At 40.9% G+C, this 17,977-nt stretch overlaps 2 protein-coding genes across 5 annotated transcripts in view; one reads left to right on the top strand and one right to left on the bottom strand.

Moving 5' to 3' along the window:
* pdzd7a (PDZ domain containing 7a) overlaps window positions 1–3,948 on the bottom strand; it is a 28,107-nt gene extending 24,159 nt beyond the window's left edge. Inside the window, exons 1-3 of the mRNA XM_026189763.1 lie at window positions 3,892–3,948; window positions 3,809–3,810; window positions 3,099–3,265 (exon numbers count right to left, since the gene is read on the bottom strand). The gene's annotated coding sequence lies outside the window, so the exon portion shown is untranslated. The remainder of the gene's footprint in view (window positions 1–3,098; window positions 3,266–3,808; window positions 3,811–3,891) is intronic.
* Window positions 3,949–4,453: 505 nt separating this feature from the next.
* sfxn3 (sideroflexin 3) lies at window positions 4,454–14,191 on the top strand. 4 transcript variants are annotated; one of them, XM_026189836.1, is made up of 12 exons: window positions 4,454–4,565; window positions 4,876–5,030; window positions 5,810–6,027; window positions 10,324–10,494; window positions 11,921–12,019; window positions 12,583–12,658; window positions 12,771–12,856; window positions 12,955–13,082; window positions 13,450–13,499; window positions 13,705–13,754; window positions 13,876–13,923; window positions 14,013–14,191. In XM_026189836.1, the coding sequence occupies exons 3-12, from the start codon at window positions 5,864–5,866 to the stop codon at window positions 14,107–14,109; spliced, it is 969 nt and encodes a 322-aa protein (XP_026045621.1). In that variant the 5' UTR covers window positions 4,454–4,565; window positions 4,876–5,030; window positions 5,810–5,863; the 3' UTR covers window positions 14,110–14,191. The 4 variants fall into 4 exon arrangements, with proteins under 4 accessions (XP_026045621.1, XP_026045620.1, XP_026045622.1 ...); XM_026189835.1 differs by lacking the exon at window positions 4,876–5,030 and having other exon boundaries at window positions 4,455–4,565; XM_026189837.1 differs by lacking the exons at window positions 4,454–4,565; window positions 4,876–5,030 and adding an exon at window positions 4,595–4,728.
* The last annotated feature ends 3,786 nt before the right edge of the window (window positions 14,192–17,977 follow it).

Genomic DNA, 17,977 nt, shown 5'->3' with positions numbered 1-17,977 from the left:
GAAACATTTTACAGTCCACAGAGCAAAGTAGCATACATGATAATGGATACTACAACATAACACGGACAGCGAGAAGCAAAACCCATTGTCTTACCAGCTGTTATATTCTTTAAACTTAAAATAAACCTTTGAAATTAGAGTTTAGTCTTTTAAGTCATCTATTAAAAAAAAAAAGAATCAACACTTGTTTCTCTCAGCAGCATTACTGAAGTGACACTTTAACGATGCTTCTTATCACAGTCTTTATGATGAAAAAACACGTTCTCTCATTAGCAGATGTAGCAGAATACATTTATTGCAGTGTATGAGCTACACTTCTTGTAAAAAAAAAAAAAGAAAAAAAAAAGCTGATTGGAAATGCATTCCAGCTTTTTGGTTTTTCACTCTTTGATGGATTTAATATGAACAGCCACATAAAATTTATTCCAATTTTTTGCCTTTGCTTCAATTAAGGTCTTTAAAGCTACGATACCTTTCTTGTTCAAAAAGTTTACTGACACAGTAAAGACGTAGCTAGGGAACTCAGTAAGTATGAGCAGCAATAGCTTAGGGACACTTTCTCAAATAAAGAGGATTTCATCATCTGCAGTTCGTGAAAAAAGTGCCACATTAAAAACAAATCCGCAGATCCGCAAATTATGGATACAGACTCTTTTCAGCTATTGAGGTATACTTATGCACTTATCAGCATACAGTTTAAAGGCTTGCATTAGAGTGCATTGGTGTCCAGTTGGGCATCTTTTATGGTTATACCACTGTGAATTTTGCTATATAAATATGCTCAAGACTCTATCATATGTTTGACATCCAGCTAAAAATTCGAAAATATATATTTTTAAATCAGTAACTTTGAAAATTTAGAGGAAATTTTTTTTGGACAACAAATTAGTCACATTTTAAAAACAGTTTGAATAATCTGCGCTGACAGACAGACATTTATGAAGCGCCGGCTATAACACACATGCTTACCGTGTGAAAGGACCGCGGATGTCTTGGAGCAGAGAACCGCGTTGTATTGTTGCTTTTCCCTTAAGCAACGCCAGCCAGTCAGAAACGCTCTGTGTGGGTAGAAAATGGTCTGCACCGGCGCTGGTCCTGACGCGAAATGGCGAGGGTCTCACTCTTTGAGTAACGCTTCATATAGGACCGGGGGGCTTCCAAAAACAATAGATGGTGGGCCGATAAGTCTGGGGGCGATACACCTGCAGGGCATCACCTTGCTGTGCAAGTTTAAAACAATGAGGGTGGGGCACGCAGTTGCTGAGCTCCGGTGTAATTTGCCAAGATAGGTCTGGACTTCAGACTTCAGAAAATAGGCGATACCCTGCTCGACTGGTACATCTGCAGGGCTTTTACCTTGTCGAGGGTTAGGGTTAGGGGTTAGGGTTAGGGTCAGGGTTAAAGAGCCGACACCGGCCACCTTAAACAATAGGTCGGTCCCCGCTTTTACACCTGTCGGCTTTTACCTTTTCCTAAGGAATCCCAACAATTAAATGATACCCACGGTGGGCTTTTGCGTTCCTGAACAAATTCAAAAAATTAACCAGCTGCTGAAAGACGGATGGGGCTTGCCAGACTGGTTTTAGAAGTATCACTGCAGCATTTATTTCTAAAGGGGCTGAATGTTATTTGTGACCACCTATTGCATTAAAAACTAGCAGCCTCTGTCTCCCTCTTGGATTAACATTCCGAAATCCCGATTTTTAAATAAAATGATCGCATCAACCCGTGAAAGAAACCCCAGTGGATGCGTAAAAACTAGTTAAATTAAAACTAGCGCTTTGATTAACACTTGTGAACAGTCATGAAGGCTGAAATTACCCGTATAGAAGAAATTCCCGCTTGTGCCGTTTTTAAATAAATAAATAAAATGCTTGCATTGCCGCATGCTGTGACATCAGAATCACAAAATGAGTGTGATTAAAACTAGAGATGGACCGATCCGATATTACGTATCAGTCCGATACTGGCGCAAATTACTGGATCGGATATCGGAGAGAAATAAAAAGTGTAATCGATTCATTAAATATCAAAAAAGCACCTCACAAAACTTGCAACATGGCTCAGCTCATAACCATAGCACGTCAGAGCAGTGTGCTCACATGATAGAGCGCTGTGGCGTGCAAGACCTGTTGTCTGGTTGAGCATTCCTACCAAACCGGCATTTCATCTCAGACAAAGTTATCCCAGAGAGAAGTAAAGCAAGTGTGTAAGTTCATCTCTGAATGTTTGTTAAGCATTCCAGCGTTAAGCTTAACAACCTATATGGAGCGACTGCCTTTCTCTCCCTCCCTCTCCTGCTGCTACTTCAATCCTGAAACTGATCAATGATCAGCTGAAAGAAGAAAATAGGAAAGAAAAGTATTTCTTTGTGCCCCCCTTTCCCTGTTAATGCCCCACCTGGCAAAAACTTTGCTAGATCCGCCCCTGCACAGTTACCAGCTGTCAGCTACACAGAAAAAGATTCTGGTGTCACTTGTCTCTCAGAAACAGTTCATAACTTCCCTTCAACTCAATCATGTCAACCTAAAAGGTAAATCTGTTTGTCCATCACCTCTGATGATTCAGTAAGGACATCTCCTGGTTTCATCTTCATGTTTCCCTCTCACCAGATATCCAAACCGATATAATGACCAGCAGCTTTTACAGCTGGGGCTCCAGCAAACATCACCTGATACTAGAAATTTATATCAAATAAATTCTAACAACAGCTGATCAAGCTTAAATGTGCTGCTCGACATCCCCCAGTTTCCCCGCTCTGGCGCAAAGTGGGCGATAAACAAACATTCTAGCTGAAGTACAGGACAAACTGTGTTCTTTTTCAGCTCAATACCAAACGCTAATATTTTCTCTGAATGCCAGACGATTGCGTTTTTACTGGACGGTTGGCAATTCTACTAACTAACCTTATGAATAAAATAAAGTTCACTATGGTATCAGTAACATCAAAGCACCCACCCAGCTGTATAGAAACTCCGTCATGCTAGCTAGCAGTACCAGTTATTGTAACTGATTGTAAGTCAGCACAACGAAAATAAACTACACCTAAACTTGGTTTATATCTGATCCCAGATAGACTGCAGTTCATACCTTCTTACCTGCAATTCAGTTCACCTGATACTCTGACCGCAGCCACCTTGGGTCTGCTTCTTCTGCCTTCGGTTTCCCTCATCCACTGGCTGCTCTCTGTTTGAGCTCCGCCACCACCAAACAAATGAGTTATTTTTTCACATCGACCAGCATCTGGATAATCCACCACCTTCCACTGTTTATACCGTTACTAAAATGAATACATAAATCATCAAAAGTCCAAAACACGTAAAAAGTCCAAAACACGTAAAAACTCAGAAGCACGTAAAAACTCAGAAGAACGTAAAAACCCCAAAACACGTACAAAACACAACAGAAGTGCTCAAGAATGCTAGGCACAGTGCTGAGCTGTTGTTACCCAGTGGCTACACAAGCTAGCAAGTACCAACGACTGGATTTGGTGTGTGGTAGTAACAGGTAAATTTACTTTTTTAAAAAAAATTATTTGAATATATATGTGTGCTTGTGTATAAATACACAAACAATACACATATGCTTTCAATTGTGTAATTTAAGTGATCTAGGTAGCTCTGTTTTGGAAGTTCAGTTAATGCTAGAAATGTGTTTTGGAATTTAGTGTAGTGTAAAGCGCTTTGGGGTCCTATGGACTAGAAAAGCGCTATACAAATGCAGGCCATTTACCATTTTTGGAATTTGTACATGTTTTGTCTTTAGGTGCCACTGCATATATTTATATATAAACATATATAAATAAAACCACTTTTTTTTACATTAGTAATTCCTTTTGTGCATAATTTTATATTATTGTTAATAATAAATAAATTAAAGCAACAAAACAACCTGAAGAGCCGAAAGACCCGGGTCTTTTTAGTGAGTCGAGCTGAAAGAGCCGGTTCTCTAAAAAGAGTCGGAAATCCCATCACTTAATAAACTAAGGACTTCTGGGAAGTGGACTCCTCCCCTGTCCCGCCAGCTTTTAGCCAATCCTGCGTGATCTTCCTCCCACGCCCAGGAGTTTTTCACCATAAACACCGCCCCTCCTGTTTCGTCGCACGGCGCTGCCTTAACGGGCAGCTTAGAAACTCGTTTTTGTTTTAACCCTCAGCTTCATGCGAACAGTTTGACTACATTTAAATGATTTATTCTATATTTTACATTTTCTACTGTTGTATTTAATAAAAAACAATAGAATAGAATAGATATTCATCATACTGCAACTGAGCAAACAAATCGAAGAAGTCTTTGACCGTCCACATACCGTCTGGCACGCATTTTAATTCCCATTATTTTATCACTGTAGACATCTGTAATGAATCCTCATATGAGTAACACAGAACATAGACAGAACATTATTGATTGTTACTTGCTCCACGAATTATTTACCGACCCATCCTTTTTTTCAAAATGCTATGTTACTATATTTCAATAAGTACGCGAAGGCAGCATATGTCTTCCCGGTGGTGCTGTGATATTGAGAGGTCATACATTTTCAAAAACCAGGGAGTTAAGAGCAGGTATGTTTCCGTGATTGCTGAATTCACATCACTGATCAATAATGATCATATCTGATTAAATTAGCGCTCGCTCTATTTCCATATTTGTCTTTACAACGCTAACTGAGGTGCTAATGTGCTTGCTAGCTTGTAAACTAGCTGGTTAGGGGACGTTAGTTAGCAGGTATTTTGATGACATTAGATATCTGTTTGTTCTCCCATCTGTCCGAACATTTGATGGTTTTTGTTTTTTTTTGTTTTTTTTGGGGGGGGGTGTTTTTTTACATTTAACTCCGTTTTATTAACAACAGTGGGTATTTCTGTTCTCCAGTTCGTGATTTGCAGTGCTGCTGTCGGCTACCTTGCTAGCGTGTTCGCTAGCCATTTAGCAGCCAGCTTGGTGACAGGAACTGGGGCACCTGTCGTGACAACCCCAAACCCATCTGCCACTGTGTCTGTTGCGGTTTTCTTTAATCGGCTATTTCGGTATGACAAACATCATTCATGTGGTTGTCTCGCTAGTGAGGCGATTGGAGGCTCGTGTACTTTACACATAGTTTGAAGGAGCAAACCAATAGCCAACTCCTCTGTTATCTATTTATCCACGCTATCAGGTGTTATCTCGCTCTTTAAGGTGTTTTTTTTTTTTTTTTTTTAAATCAATTTGGTAGTTGTGACCTTCATGCCAGAAAGAACAAAAACCAAGGTCTCCACACTGCTGTGCCCCCCAGTTTCTTACTCAATTATGGCCCAAGTGCTGGATGAAGTTATCCAGTTAACACTGTGGTGAAAAGCCATAATGTGAACAGCACAGAGATAAAGAGTTGGATCTGAAAGAGGTCAATAGTTGTATTACAAGTGAGGTATTGTTTTATTTGAAATTGTACAGTCCAACTTGGATCTTTAAGTGACTGTGGGCTTTTTGGTGTGGTGTGGGCATTAAATGGATAAAAACATCATCTTAATTTTACTTTATCCTATACTCACAGACACAGCTCACATCACCAGCGTTTTTCATTACAATAATTACACTTGTAGGGCTAGGAATCAGGTCGCCATAGTTATGTTGTTTCAAACTTTGATCTCTGTTTGTGATATTTGAGCATGCATAAAATTTTAAAATAACATTCAGGGCATGTTTGTTGTTTTTTGGGGTTTATTTTTCTTGCCTATAAAATGTTTTGACAAGTCTTTTCTGTGAGAAATGCATTAGTTAATCCAACTCATACGGTTCTTTTTTTCTTCTGACTTGATGTTTTCTGCAGTGTTTTACGTTTGTGCCTGAGCACTAATCAAAATTTCTGAGTGAAGAAGCCAGGATGTCAGAAGAGGTGTCCCGCAACATAAACATCAAGGAGCCAAGATGGGACCAAGGCACGTTCACGGGCCGCGCCAAGCACTTCTTCATGGTCACGGACCCCAGGAACGTCCTGCTGTCCTCTGAGACTCTGGAGGAGGCCAGAGTGACTGTGGAGAACTACAGGTAGAGAAGGTCAAGATATAAAGAAGGGAATAGGAATGTATAACCCTTATTCCAAAAGACACTGTGTAAAAACCCATATTTTAATTACAATAGGATATAGAAAACATATCAAATGTTTAAACTGAGAAAGTGTACAATTTTAAGAAAATTATTAGCACATTTTGAATTTACTGGCAGCAAAATGTCTCAAAAACATTGTAAAAGGGCCATGTTTACCATTGTGTTGAGTCCTCTCTTCTGGGAACTGAGGAGACTAGTTATGGATTTTGGGGGAGGAATGCTGTCCTATTCTTGGCTCACGTAGGATTTGAACTGCTCTACATTTTGGGGTCATATTTGTCATATTTTTCATCTCGTGCTGTTTTCAGTTGGTGAAAGGTTAAGTATGTATACGCAGTGTGTGGTTTTGCATTGCCTTGCTGAAATATGCAAGGGTTAGGGTTAAAAGAAGTCATGTGGATGGGAGCATGCGTTGCTCTTAAACCCGTATGTATCTTTATGGTGATTTCCAGGTGTGCTACCTGGCAATTTCAGACATTGAACAAAAATATAAATGCAACACTTTTGTTTTTGCTCCCATTTTCCATGAGCTGAATTCAAAGATCTGAAACATTTTCTAGATACACAAAAGACCCATTCCTCAAATGTTGTTCATAAATCTGTGTTCATGAGCACTTCTTCCTTTGCCGAGATAATCCATCCCACCTAACAGGTGTGGCATATCAAGCTGCTGATTAGACAGCATAAATATTGAGGGAGTGTGCAATTGGCATGCCGACTGCAAGAATGTCTACCAAAGCTGTTTGTGAAATTAATGTTCATTTCTCTGCCATCTTGGAACCTGCTGTGAGGACAATTAAAGTGTGGCCAGAGGGGACAGACGCAGTGCTCCAGGACAGATTTAAAAACACAGACTGGAATATGTTCACCCACACAGACCTGGACCAGTACGCCTCATCTGTACTGGATTACATCTCCAAAACCACAGACAGTGTCACCACCCAGAAACGGATCACCATGTACCCCAACCAGAAGCCTTGGATGAACCGGGATGTTCGTCTCCTCCTGAAGGCCCGCAACACTGCCTTTAGGTCAGGAGATGCACACGCCTACAGTACAGCCAGGGCTAATCTAAAGAAGGGCATCAAAAAAGCCAAACACCATTACAAAAAGAAGGTAGAAGAACACTTCTCCAACTCCAACCCCCGACGCATGTGGCAAGGACTCCAGACCATTACAGACTACAGGACCACCAAACCCTCCCCCGCATCCTCTGATGTCTCCTTCCTCAACGAGCTCAACAACTTTTATGCTCGTTTTGAGCGAGGGAACCCCACAACCACAACCAAAGCAGACATGACGCCAGACCACCAACCTATGACTCTCTCCCCCACCGATGTAGGAGCGGTGCTGAGCAGGATCAATGTCCACAAGGCTGCAGGCCCTGATGGCATCCACGGGCGTGTTCTCAGAGCGTGTTCTGGGGAGCTTGCAGGAGTGCTCACAGACATATTCAATCTGTCCTTGGCCCACGCTGTGGTACCGGCCTGCTTCAAATCCACCTCCATCGTCCCGATACCCAAAAACTCCAACCCATCTTGCCTCAATGATTACCGCCCAGTAGCACTCACCCCCATCATCACTAAGTGCTTAGAGCGACTGGTCCTAGCACACTTCAAATCCTGTCTCCCCCCCACCCTGGACCCCCACCAATTCGCATACCGCCGGAACAGGAGCACAGAGGATGCAGTCTCCATCGCAATGCACTCTGTCCTCTCACACCTGGACAACAACAACACCTACGCCAGAATGCTGTTTATAGACTTCAGTTCAGCGTTCAATACAATCCACCCCTCACAACTCATCAGGAAACTGACAGACCTGGGTATCAGTTCCCTCATCTGCAAATGGTTACTGGACTTCCTGACCAACCGCCCCCAACATGTCCGGCTGGATAACCGCTGCTCATCTACCATCACAATGAACACCGGTGTACCACAAGGCTGCGTGATGAGCCCTTTCCTCTACTCCCTCTTCACCCACGACTGCAGACCTGCTGATGGTTCCAACACCATCATTAAGTTTGCAGATGACACCACGGTGATTGGCCTCATCAGTGACAACGATGAGGCCGCCTACAGGGAGGAGGTGGATCGTCTGGCTGAGTGGTGCGACAGAAACAACCTGCTGCTTAACACCGAGAAGACCAAGGAGCTCATCGTGGACTACAGGAGGAATGCTGACCCACATCCACCCATCCACATTAAGGGGACGGCTGTGGAGCGTGTGAGCAGCTTCAAGTTCCTGGGAGTCCACATCTCCGAGGATCTCACCTGGACGACCAACTGCTCCAAGCTGGTCAAGAAGGCTCACCAGCGCCTCTTCTTCTTGAGGACTCTGAGGAAGAACCACCTGTCCTCAGACATCCTGGTGAACTTCTATCGCTGCACCATCGAGAGCATCCTGACCAACTGTATAACAGTCTGGTACGGGAACTGCTCTGCCTCGGACCGGAAGGCGTTGCAGAGGGTCGTGAAAACTGCCCAGCGCATCGCCGGAGCACCACTTCCTGCCATAAAAGACATCTACAGGAAGCGGTGTCTGAAAAGGGCTGGGAAAATCATCAAAGACCCCAGTCACCCATCACATGGACTCTTCACCCTCCTGCCCTCTGGGAGGCGCCACAGGAGCCTCCGGACTAAGACCACCAGGTACCGGAACAGCTTCTTCCCCACAGCTGTCAGACTCCTGAACTCTGCCTCCTGACATCTGACCCACGTTAAACTCATGGACTGAACATACACACACCCACAATGGACAACTGTACCCTCAAACACAATAATAACATGGAGTGAACCACCACTCACAACCACTAGCACTTTATATAGCCTCTGTAGAAACTATCTACACCCTCACTTATCTTAACTGCACTACTGTATAGTTCTGTGTAAATAATCATTCTGTACATTCGATAATCTTTAATCCTACAACTGTTTACAACTTGCATAGTTCCCATTTCTGTATAGCTGTATATCCCAGATTCTGTAAAGTTATTTATTTCATATTCTGTATAGTTTTTCATATTTATATCCTGTTCATATCCTGTACATAGCTTGTACTCACTACAGCCTGTACATACTTATAGTTATAGAATATTCACAACATACTTCATACCGTGTACATTATAACATACCATAATAGACCCATTTCTGTAATATACTCACATATCTATATTATTGCTAATATATATTGTAATATATCTATATCACTAAAGCACTTCTGGATGGATGCAAACTGCATTTCGTTGCCCTGTACCTGTGCATGTGCAGTGACAATAAAGTTGAATTCTATTCTATTCTATTCTATAAGCTGTCGCCAAAGAGTTTGGCAGTACATCCAACCCGCCACACAACCGCAGACCATGTGTAACCACACCAGCCCAGGACCTTCACATCCAGCATGTTATCCTCCATGATCGTGTGAGACCAGCCACCCGGACAGCTGCAGCAACAATCGGTTTGCATAACCAAAGAATTTCTGCACAAATTGTCAGAAACTGTCTCAGGGAAGTTCATCCAAATGCTCGTCGTCCTCATCGAGGTCAGACAACGAGATCCTAAGGCCCATTGTTGTGCCATTCATCCAAAACCATCCCCTCATGTTGCAGCATGATGATGCACGCCCCCATATTGCAAGGATCTGTACACAACTCCTGGAAGATAAAAACATCCCAGTTCTTGGATCAACATGATCAACTCTATGCGATGGAGATATATTGCACTGTGTGAGGCAAAGATACTGAGAAACCCCATCACTTTAAGGTGCTCTTTTTATACCCAATCATGTTGCTAAAATGCTACCAATTAACCTAATATGTTAAAAATAGCAACACCAAACAGCTGGAGAACTAACTCCTCCAGTGTTTTTGTTGCCCCTACTCCAACTTTTATGAGACCCACTACTTCCATCAAATTCAAAATGAGCTAATAGTTTTCTTATAGTTGTACATTTTCTCAGTTTAAATATTTGACATGTTTTTTGTTGATGTTGTTTTTTGTAAATAGAATATCGATTTATGAGATTTGCTAATCATTGCATTCTGTTTTTATTTGCATATTACAACAATGTCCCAACCTTTTGGGAAGCGGGGTAGTATGTCTGATCTGAGTAAGGCATGGATAGGAATGAGCTTTGAACGAGATTATATGCTGACTTGTTTTCTCCGGGGTTTTTAAATTTTTTTTTTACATGTAACAAAAACTGTACTGTAGCGCTGTACTGTTATGACTTTTTCAGAGCTGGGATCGTGAAGCCTGGTCTGACGGAGGATGAGCTCTGGAGAGCCAAATACATCTATGACTCTGCCTTCCACCCCGACACAGGGGAGAAGATGTTTGTGATTGGCCGGATGTCTGCTCAGGTGCCAATGAACATGTCCATCACAGGCTGCATGCTCACCTTCTACAGGTACAGCTCAGGTTTAAACACACAATTCACTATAATCTGCTTCTAAAATGATTCCCTAAAGAGAATCTAGAAATGGAAAAATCTAATATTTAATAAATGAAAGGCTGAATTTGATACAGTTTCTGTGTGACCAAAAGTCAGCCTTAATACAGCAGCAAAAATAGAAATGTTAATCCCTGTGCAGAGGGAAAATCCTCTTAAAGAATAAAAAATGTTGCTCTTAATTCTACTGATAACTCGCTATGCTGTGACCATTTAATAAGCTGAGATCAATTCATGTTCAGAATCAGAAGACTTTATTTATCCCCAAGGGGCAATTAACAAACAACCGAGCAGCATACGTTGAAGATAAGGACAATAGGAACAGGCAGTAGGAGTGAAATAATAAATACACAGTATATACAGTTTTAAAATTACACAGTTTTAAAATTAAAGTGACCGAAGGTGAATAAATAACTGCAAGTGACTAAAAGTGAATAAAGTGTCAGTAGTGTAGTGTAGAGTGTAGTTTATGTTTATGGGTGTGGAGAAACAGTTTGATCTGCAATAAAACTATACACAGTATGATTAAAAAGTAAAGCTGAGATGACTTTTAATACTCTTTGTAATTACAGAAATAGATGGTGAAACGAAATAATAGATTATTGGCTATAGTTTTAAAAACTGATTTATTTAAAAATTTTATGTTAATAGTTCACATTTTATTTTAAGTATTTTTTCACGTTTTTGTTAATTTAATATTTAACAATTAAGTCTATCATTTTTGTCATATTATGTTTATGTTTATTACTCAGGTTCAGGTTGGATGTATCGTGCACTACCATCAACCACAATGTTGTTTTTGCATCCTACCACTTGAGGGCACCATATGGTGACATTTTAAAGTCTATATATTATAGCTTTATATAGTAAAATTGGTATAGTAAAGAAGAGAGCGAGTGCTTTGGGGGGTTTCTTAATACCAATATGAATATTTTAGGTGATTTAAGTTAAAGTTGAAATTCAGCATATATTTCTGGAGGCCTGTAAACTGTGCTAAAGGACCATTTGGTTTTTAGATCACATGAATAAAATTGTGACACATACCCTATCAAGATGATCTGTATCTTTTGCATGTGAATTTTATTCAAACTTGACTATGGGCTGATTGATTTTATATGAAGATGTTATCTGCTGGGAACACTAGTGTGAAATGAGGGTCCACACAAAGTTATCTGTATGCAGTTATGACTAAATGCATCTGTAGGTTACTTAGTAGTTTTGCTTGCATCCTCTTTTTTTTTTATTATTTTTTAAGTGTTTGTCGCTAGCAGCTACTTTCTCAAGTAGTGTCACTTCTTTGCCACAGCGCAAACGGCACCGAACACGCAGCGTGAAATCTCACTTCCTCAAACACACTGTCGCTGTTCCTTCATGTTTTTTGCAGGACTACTCCAGCAGTGGTGTTTTGGCAGTGGGTTAACCAGTCCTTTAACGCCGTCGTCAACTACACCAACCGCAGTGGAGACGCACCCATCACCGTGAAGTATGGAGGACTTCTCATTTCCCTTCCTCTCTTGATCATTCCTGTCCCACGTCTAAACTAGTCTCTGTGAGGAGGCTGTGGGAGCGGCTGTCCTCTCCCTCACAGCGGTATTACGTTCCACTGTTAAGCATGTTCGGCAGTGTCACAGTGATCTCATGCTGACTTAGATTACGTGCTCCTTGTTGACAACAGGTCAGCATATTTGCAATAAATTGCCCCTTCCAGACGCTGCAAAAATGCATTGAATGCATGCATTTATGAAGAACAGCAACATGCGAATGCATATTTATGGATCAAGCATGCAGTCAGTGAAACACATATTGTAATGTTCTGTTTTGCAATTATTTGCGAGGATGTTCTCGTTCATTCTTAAATATTCATACATGACTTCACACATTTCTTGGTCCACTTAAACTTTGCATTGATTCACCTTAGCTTCATTTGTAGACTCTGAGCTGCTGTCTTCATGTGGTGATGCATAATTGGCTCTATTTCACTTATGAAAATGCTGAAAGGGGATGTGGGTTCTCAGTGTGTGACCTGTGATAATTTTGTTCTTGCAGCCAGCTCGGTGCAGCCTACGTCAGTGCAACAACTGGAGCCGTAGTCACTGCACTGGGACTCAAGTCTCTAGCTACGGTAATACGTTTGTTTCAAGTGCAACAAACATGAAGTAAACCGAAGATAAAACAAACACACATGACCTGCTCTGAGATGTGATCCTGATTGCTTAATTTTGTTGTCTTTGCAGCGTCTCCCTCCAATCATCAGCCGGTTTGTCCCTTTTGCTGCTGTTGCTGCTGCTAACTGTATCAACATTCCCTTTATGAGGCAGAGGTGAGGTCACTAAAGTATTAACTATAATAGGCCACTGATTAATATTTTAACAGCTGGTATGACAGCTTTACATGATGTTTGTTTTTCCCCACTATCAGGGAGTTAAAGTACGGTATCCCTGTAACTGATGAGAATGGAAACCGGTTAGGAGAGTCTCCAAATGCTGCCAGACAAGCCATCGTGCAGGTGGTGGTGTCGAGGATTGGGATGGCGATGCCTGCAATGGGTAACGTCGACATTTTCTCTCCTTGGTCATTACCTTGCATGCATTAGTGACAATCTGCAAAGAAGTATCAGCTGAAACTGCAGCTCCTCTCTGCTTTATGGAGTTTTCTGGCTGGTTAGGTTCCCCGTTTTTCTGCCTGTTCTGTATAGTGTTCATCATTTAACAGCCTATGACCCAGATATTTATCTCAAGAGCCGCTAGACAGCAAACACAAAGTTAAGAGAATATATGTTGACTTTATGATCGTCACTCACCAAAAATATATTAGAAAATGTATCTTCACCTCACACATTCTGAGCCTTACTAACAGTTTCCTGTTTTGCTATTGAAGCAGAAACCCCCACCTGACTTGTTGTTCTGTTCACAGCCATTCCTCCTGTCATAATGAATGCTCTGGAGAAGAGAGCTTTCATGAAGGTAAGCGAATTGCATCCGTGTTTGCTGTACTGTTTTGTTTCTACTGAGTGGATTTACCAGACATGCTGGTATTTTATGAGGTTAAAGAGTCGCACCGCATTCCACATGTTGCACATACATTGAATGCTTGTGTCTGTGGATGCTCTGTACAGACAAACTCATCTGATATGTATGTGTCCCTGATTTTTATCTGTTTTCTCTGCAGCGGTTCCCAATTCTTAACGCTCCAGTCCAGGTGGGACTAGTCGGTTTGTGGTGAGTAAAGTAGACTTGTTATCAGTGAGAGTATCCTTTTATCAAATGATATTTTTAACTTCACCTAGAAAGTACCTGCAACAACATCTGAAACATTCCTGTTTTCATCTCATGATTTCAGCCTGGTGTTTGCAACTCCTCTGTGCTGCGCCCTATTCCCTCAGAAAAGGTACCAGTAGCCACTTTCACTCATTCAGTCTATATCTAGAGTTGTTTAACTTAGCTGCCTTTTAATGATGCTGGACCATCTCTTTGTAGCTCTATGAGTGTTAGCGGGCTGGAAGAAGATCTGCAAGAAAGGATACGAAAGACCAGTCCTCACATCACCACAGTCTACTTCAACAAAGGCCTGTAGGAGCAGCAAGCACATTTCCATGCATATGTTGAGACACACACACACAGTGCTCTGGATTCAGTTGGAAGGGTGAAATAAAATATATTTGCAGGGGTTGTTGTTTTTTTTTTTTGTTAAGGCTCTTTTTCTTTTCTCTTGAGAGAAGAGCACCATCAATTTACAGTTTATTGTTTTGTGGTGTGCTTTTTGTCTTCCGCTGGTCACAGCTGAACTTTTGGATGGCTATTCATGAAGTTACTGATTTGTCCTCAACCCGCCAATATCTTGCGTTGCATTCAGGTTCATTTCTGATTCAGTTAAAATGAAGACTCATGTGTGTAACTTCTTCTGAATGTAACAGTCTTTTCTGCCTTGTGCTCCCACTTTTTCCAGTGTATATTCCAGTGTCATATATTTCGCACTGACAGTTTTGTTAAAGCTTGAGGCCACCAACTCAGTTGCCCCAAGAAAACTGTATGTTAAGTCGCTCTAAATAGCCCGACTCCTGTTGAAGTTCCTGTTTTGTTGTACCATGCCTGTTGTTACCCAGTGCAGCTTCTTACCCTCGTCTACTCTCCTCTAAGTGTACTTATGCCCTTCATATTCTTAGTCAAAGTAATAAGGTGCTCAGTACCTGTGGCAAAGATCTTTATATAGCAAATTGCTCATCCTATATCAGTCAACACTACAAACTGTGGTTCTCATCAGCATAAGTATGTACTGTGGCAGCCTGGGTTTTTTTTTTTTTCTTTTTAAAGGTGATGGCGCTTTTAAATAGTGGCATCTGGTGGAAAGAGGATAGTGTGTTGTGTGTCCATGAGGAAGTAGAAATGCTGTTGATATCGTTGATAAGGATCTTAAATTATCTTAAATGTATTGCTGCTGTTATGTGAATACTAACTCACAGTTTGGAGGAGGGTTTTTTTTTAGTGTTTGCACCTGACCTGAAGTGGGCTGGGAGACATCAAAACAGCCAGATTGTCAAAAGCGCGAGAGCCACTGATGTCCTGTTGAACCAAAGGACAGTAATAAATGTTGTGTAATAGGTCAAAATAGTAAACTCCTGGTTATAGGTCATGGTAGCTGTGTGTGCACAGTGTTTGTAGCTGCTTTGTTAATGTGGACAGCTCGGCCGAGTTTGAGCATCTTTGATCAACAGTCATTCACATTGTTGACCAAGCTCTCCAAACGCAGTGTCTCCAGTGTGGTTAGATAGTGGTGATGGTGTCTTAGTGGTGTAAAAATAATTATATTTTTCTTGGATATATTTATTTACAAAGCACATATAATGTAGAAGCTACGAAGCACATTTTTGAGGGATTTTAGAGATTTTAATTAAAATGTATGCCTCTGTTAGTGAATGCATCAGATGGCCCCACATATGCACTTGGAAACAATGTCCTCTTCTCTTGGTACATAGTGTAACTTATTGCAAATGACTAGGAGCTTCTCCTGCTTCAAGACCAATCAGTTCTCAGATTAAAGGAGTGTTCCTATAGTTTGATTTATCACTGTTGCAAATTACCAGCTCGGATTCAGTGTTAGTATAAAGTGATGTTTTGTGTATGTTGGTTAAAAATGTGACCACAGTAAGATTGTATAGATCACCAAAATTCATCTCCATTAAGACACTTCGATGTAGTTGTGGACAGATGTTGGGCGTTAAGGGACTGTAGTAACCGCACAGCATTTGCATTTTTGTGAATGGACTTTTTGTACAGATACAAATGCACAGTGATTGTGTTAATGTGCGATTCCAACAGTCAGTAGCTTTATTCACCAAACATTAGGAGAGTGTTGCTACTTGAAACTTAAATGAAAGTGGACGTAGTGTTTTGGGGGTTTTTTTTGTTTTGTTTTGTTTTTTAACTATTGGCTCTGTTGTTTTGGAGAGAAATTGGGTTTTCATATGAACACTTCACTCCCTTTCATCTCATCCATGTGAACAGAAGGCTTCTGTTTGAGTCCCCTGCTTGAATTGGACACCAACGTGGGATCACATGCACTGCAGGACAGTGTTTCACACTTAGCATCACTACTATAGTCTATATGTAGAAATGTTTGCAGTGCCCACTGAAGACATTTTTGCTACGATGCTGACAGCAGCTACTGTGTGATGTGTTTGCTGTGCTGCTGTAGGAGTTAACTGGATTTGTGTTGCTGTTTTAAAGGAGCTTTTACAAGTGTGCATTGATGATTGTGAGTCTTCATCATGCTGGATAATGCTGATTGAATCGTGGCTTCGCGTCTGCTAATTTTTAATCATTTGTGGTCTGCTAGCTTTCGTTGCTCGTAACCAAGTTGCTTTGTTCCCATCTTTCTCCTTTTCTACTCGCGTTTTGGTGCACAAACGTTTAAGAACAAAACTGAGGGGTTTGAGTCGGCATTCAGACACGTTTGGAAACTTTCATCGTCCCAGCTTGTGACTGTGTTTTACCACCGTATCATGTCACACCTGTAGAGCCAGCCAAAGATGAAACGGGTAAAGGACTGAGGAAGTGTGTAGCTTTTTAAAAGTTTTTGTTTCAGCTTTAGCAAATGGACCTTTTGCCATACTTGTGCAAAAACAGTTTGTTTTTTGTGTATTTTAACACAAGTGGTCCTCTCCACCAAATCCATTGTCTTGAATACAAAGCTACAAGTTTGAAAATGTAAAGAAAGTCCAACACACACTTTATGTTTGGAATTCATTTTTTTGCCATTGATTTTATTGACAGTAACATTTTAGATCACAGAGTTCTTTCAGTGTTTTACAACTTTGCATACTGAAGGCATGCATGGAAAAGTCATGTCATGCTACACTCCATGAATGTTTTGGTTATTTTATATACATACAACTCACATACATGTAGACTTATAAGTATTGTGTTTTCTCCCTCTGTTTGTATTGTTTTGAAATGTATATTTCCTGGACGTGAGATGTATTTTAATCTGAGCAATAGAATAAAATGTGTAACATCAATGCCCAAGCATGCTTGTTTCATGCAGTAGTATTTAACACGGGTTATTATCACCATATAAGTGAATATTTCAGCAGAACAGTTCAGATATGAGCGTAAACATTTAACCTAACTTAAAAACCACTGAATTTTGGTGGTTGGAACATTCACAACTTTAATCTGACACCGTCAAACAAAGAAATTTCACACTCTATGACATGGTCACGTCACAGTCAGCAGAGCAGGACGAATTAGGCTGCTGTTAGATGAGTTAACTGATGAATATAAGAGAAAACAAAGTAAATGTGATCACGTCTCTCCCTGTGTCCCTGCTGACTTTGCCACTGCTGTAACTTAAAGTTTGGCAGCCCTCTGGGTCCCACCCCACTGACCTGGGGGCCCAAGCAGTTGCTTGCCTTACCTAGTGGTAAAAAGCTCCTCTGCATTACTACTGCTTCATATAGAGAGCTATAGATACACAAGTGTGTGTGTGTAAATTGTCCTTGTGGTAGCTCCTATATGTAAAGGACTTTGCCTCGAATTTATACACACTGGCCACTTTATTAAGTACACCATTCAACTGCTGTTTAATGTAAATCTTTGATCGCTCAGTGCATTTCATCATGTAGACATGGTTAAAATAACCTGCCAAATTACATGGGTTCATCCTGCTATCACTTCAATGGGGTAATATGGTTAGATTTTCATGTACCTGTAGGGATCTTGGATGTTGCATTTTGAAACAGTTGAAGTCATCATACTGATGGAGAGTCCCGCAAATGGACCATTACAATATAACCTGCTTAATAAAGCATGGACCAGTTTCTCGGTGCAAATTTGAGATAAGAATTTTCTAACCTTTGATATACTTGCAAGAGGGAGAGAGCCGTTCTGGTGACCTTACTGATGTAATTAATAATACCAAGGTTCCTGACAAGAGTATTTTTTGT

Source organism: Astatotilapia calliptera, chromosome 13 (assembly GCF_900246225.1).
Source record: "Astatotilapia calliptera chromosome 13, fAstCal1.2, whole genome shotgun sequence".
NCBI classification, from domain to species: Eukaryota; Metazoa; Chordata; class Actinopteri; order Cichliformes; family Cichlidae; genus Astatotilapia; species Astatotilapia calliptera.
Note: the sequence above shows the minus strand (reverse complement) of the source record. Positions and strands in the feature narration are given on the sequence as shown.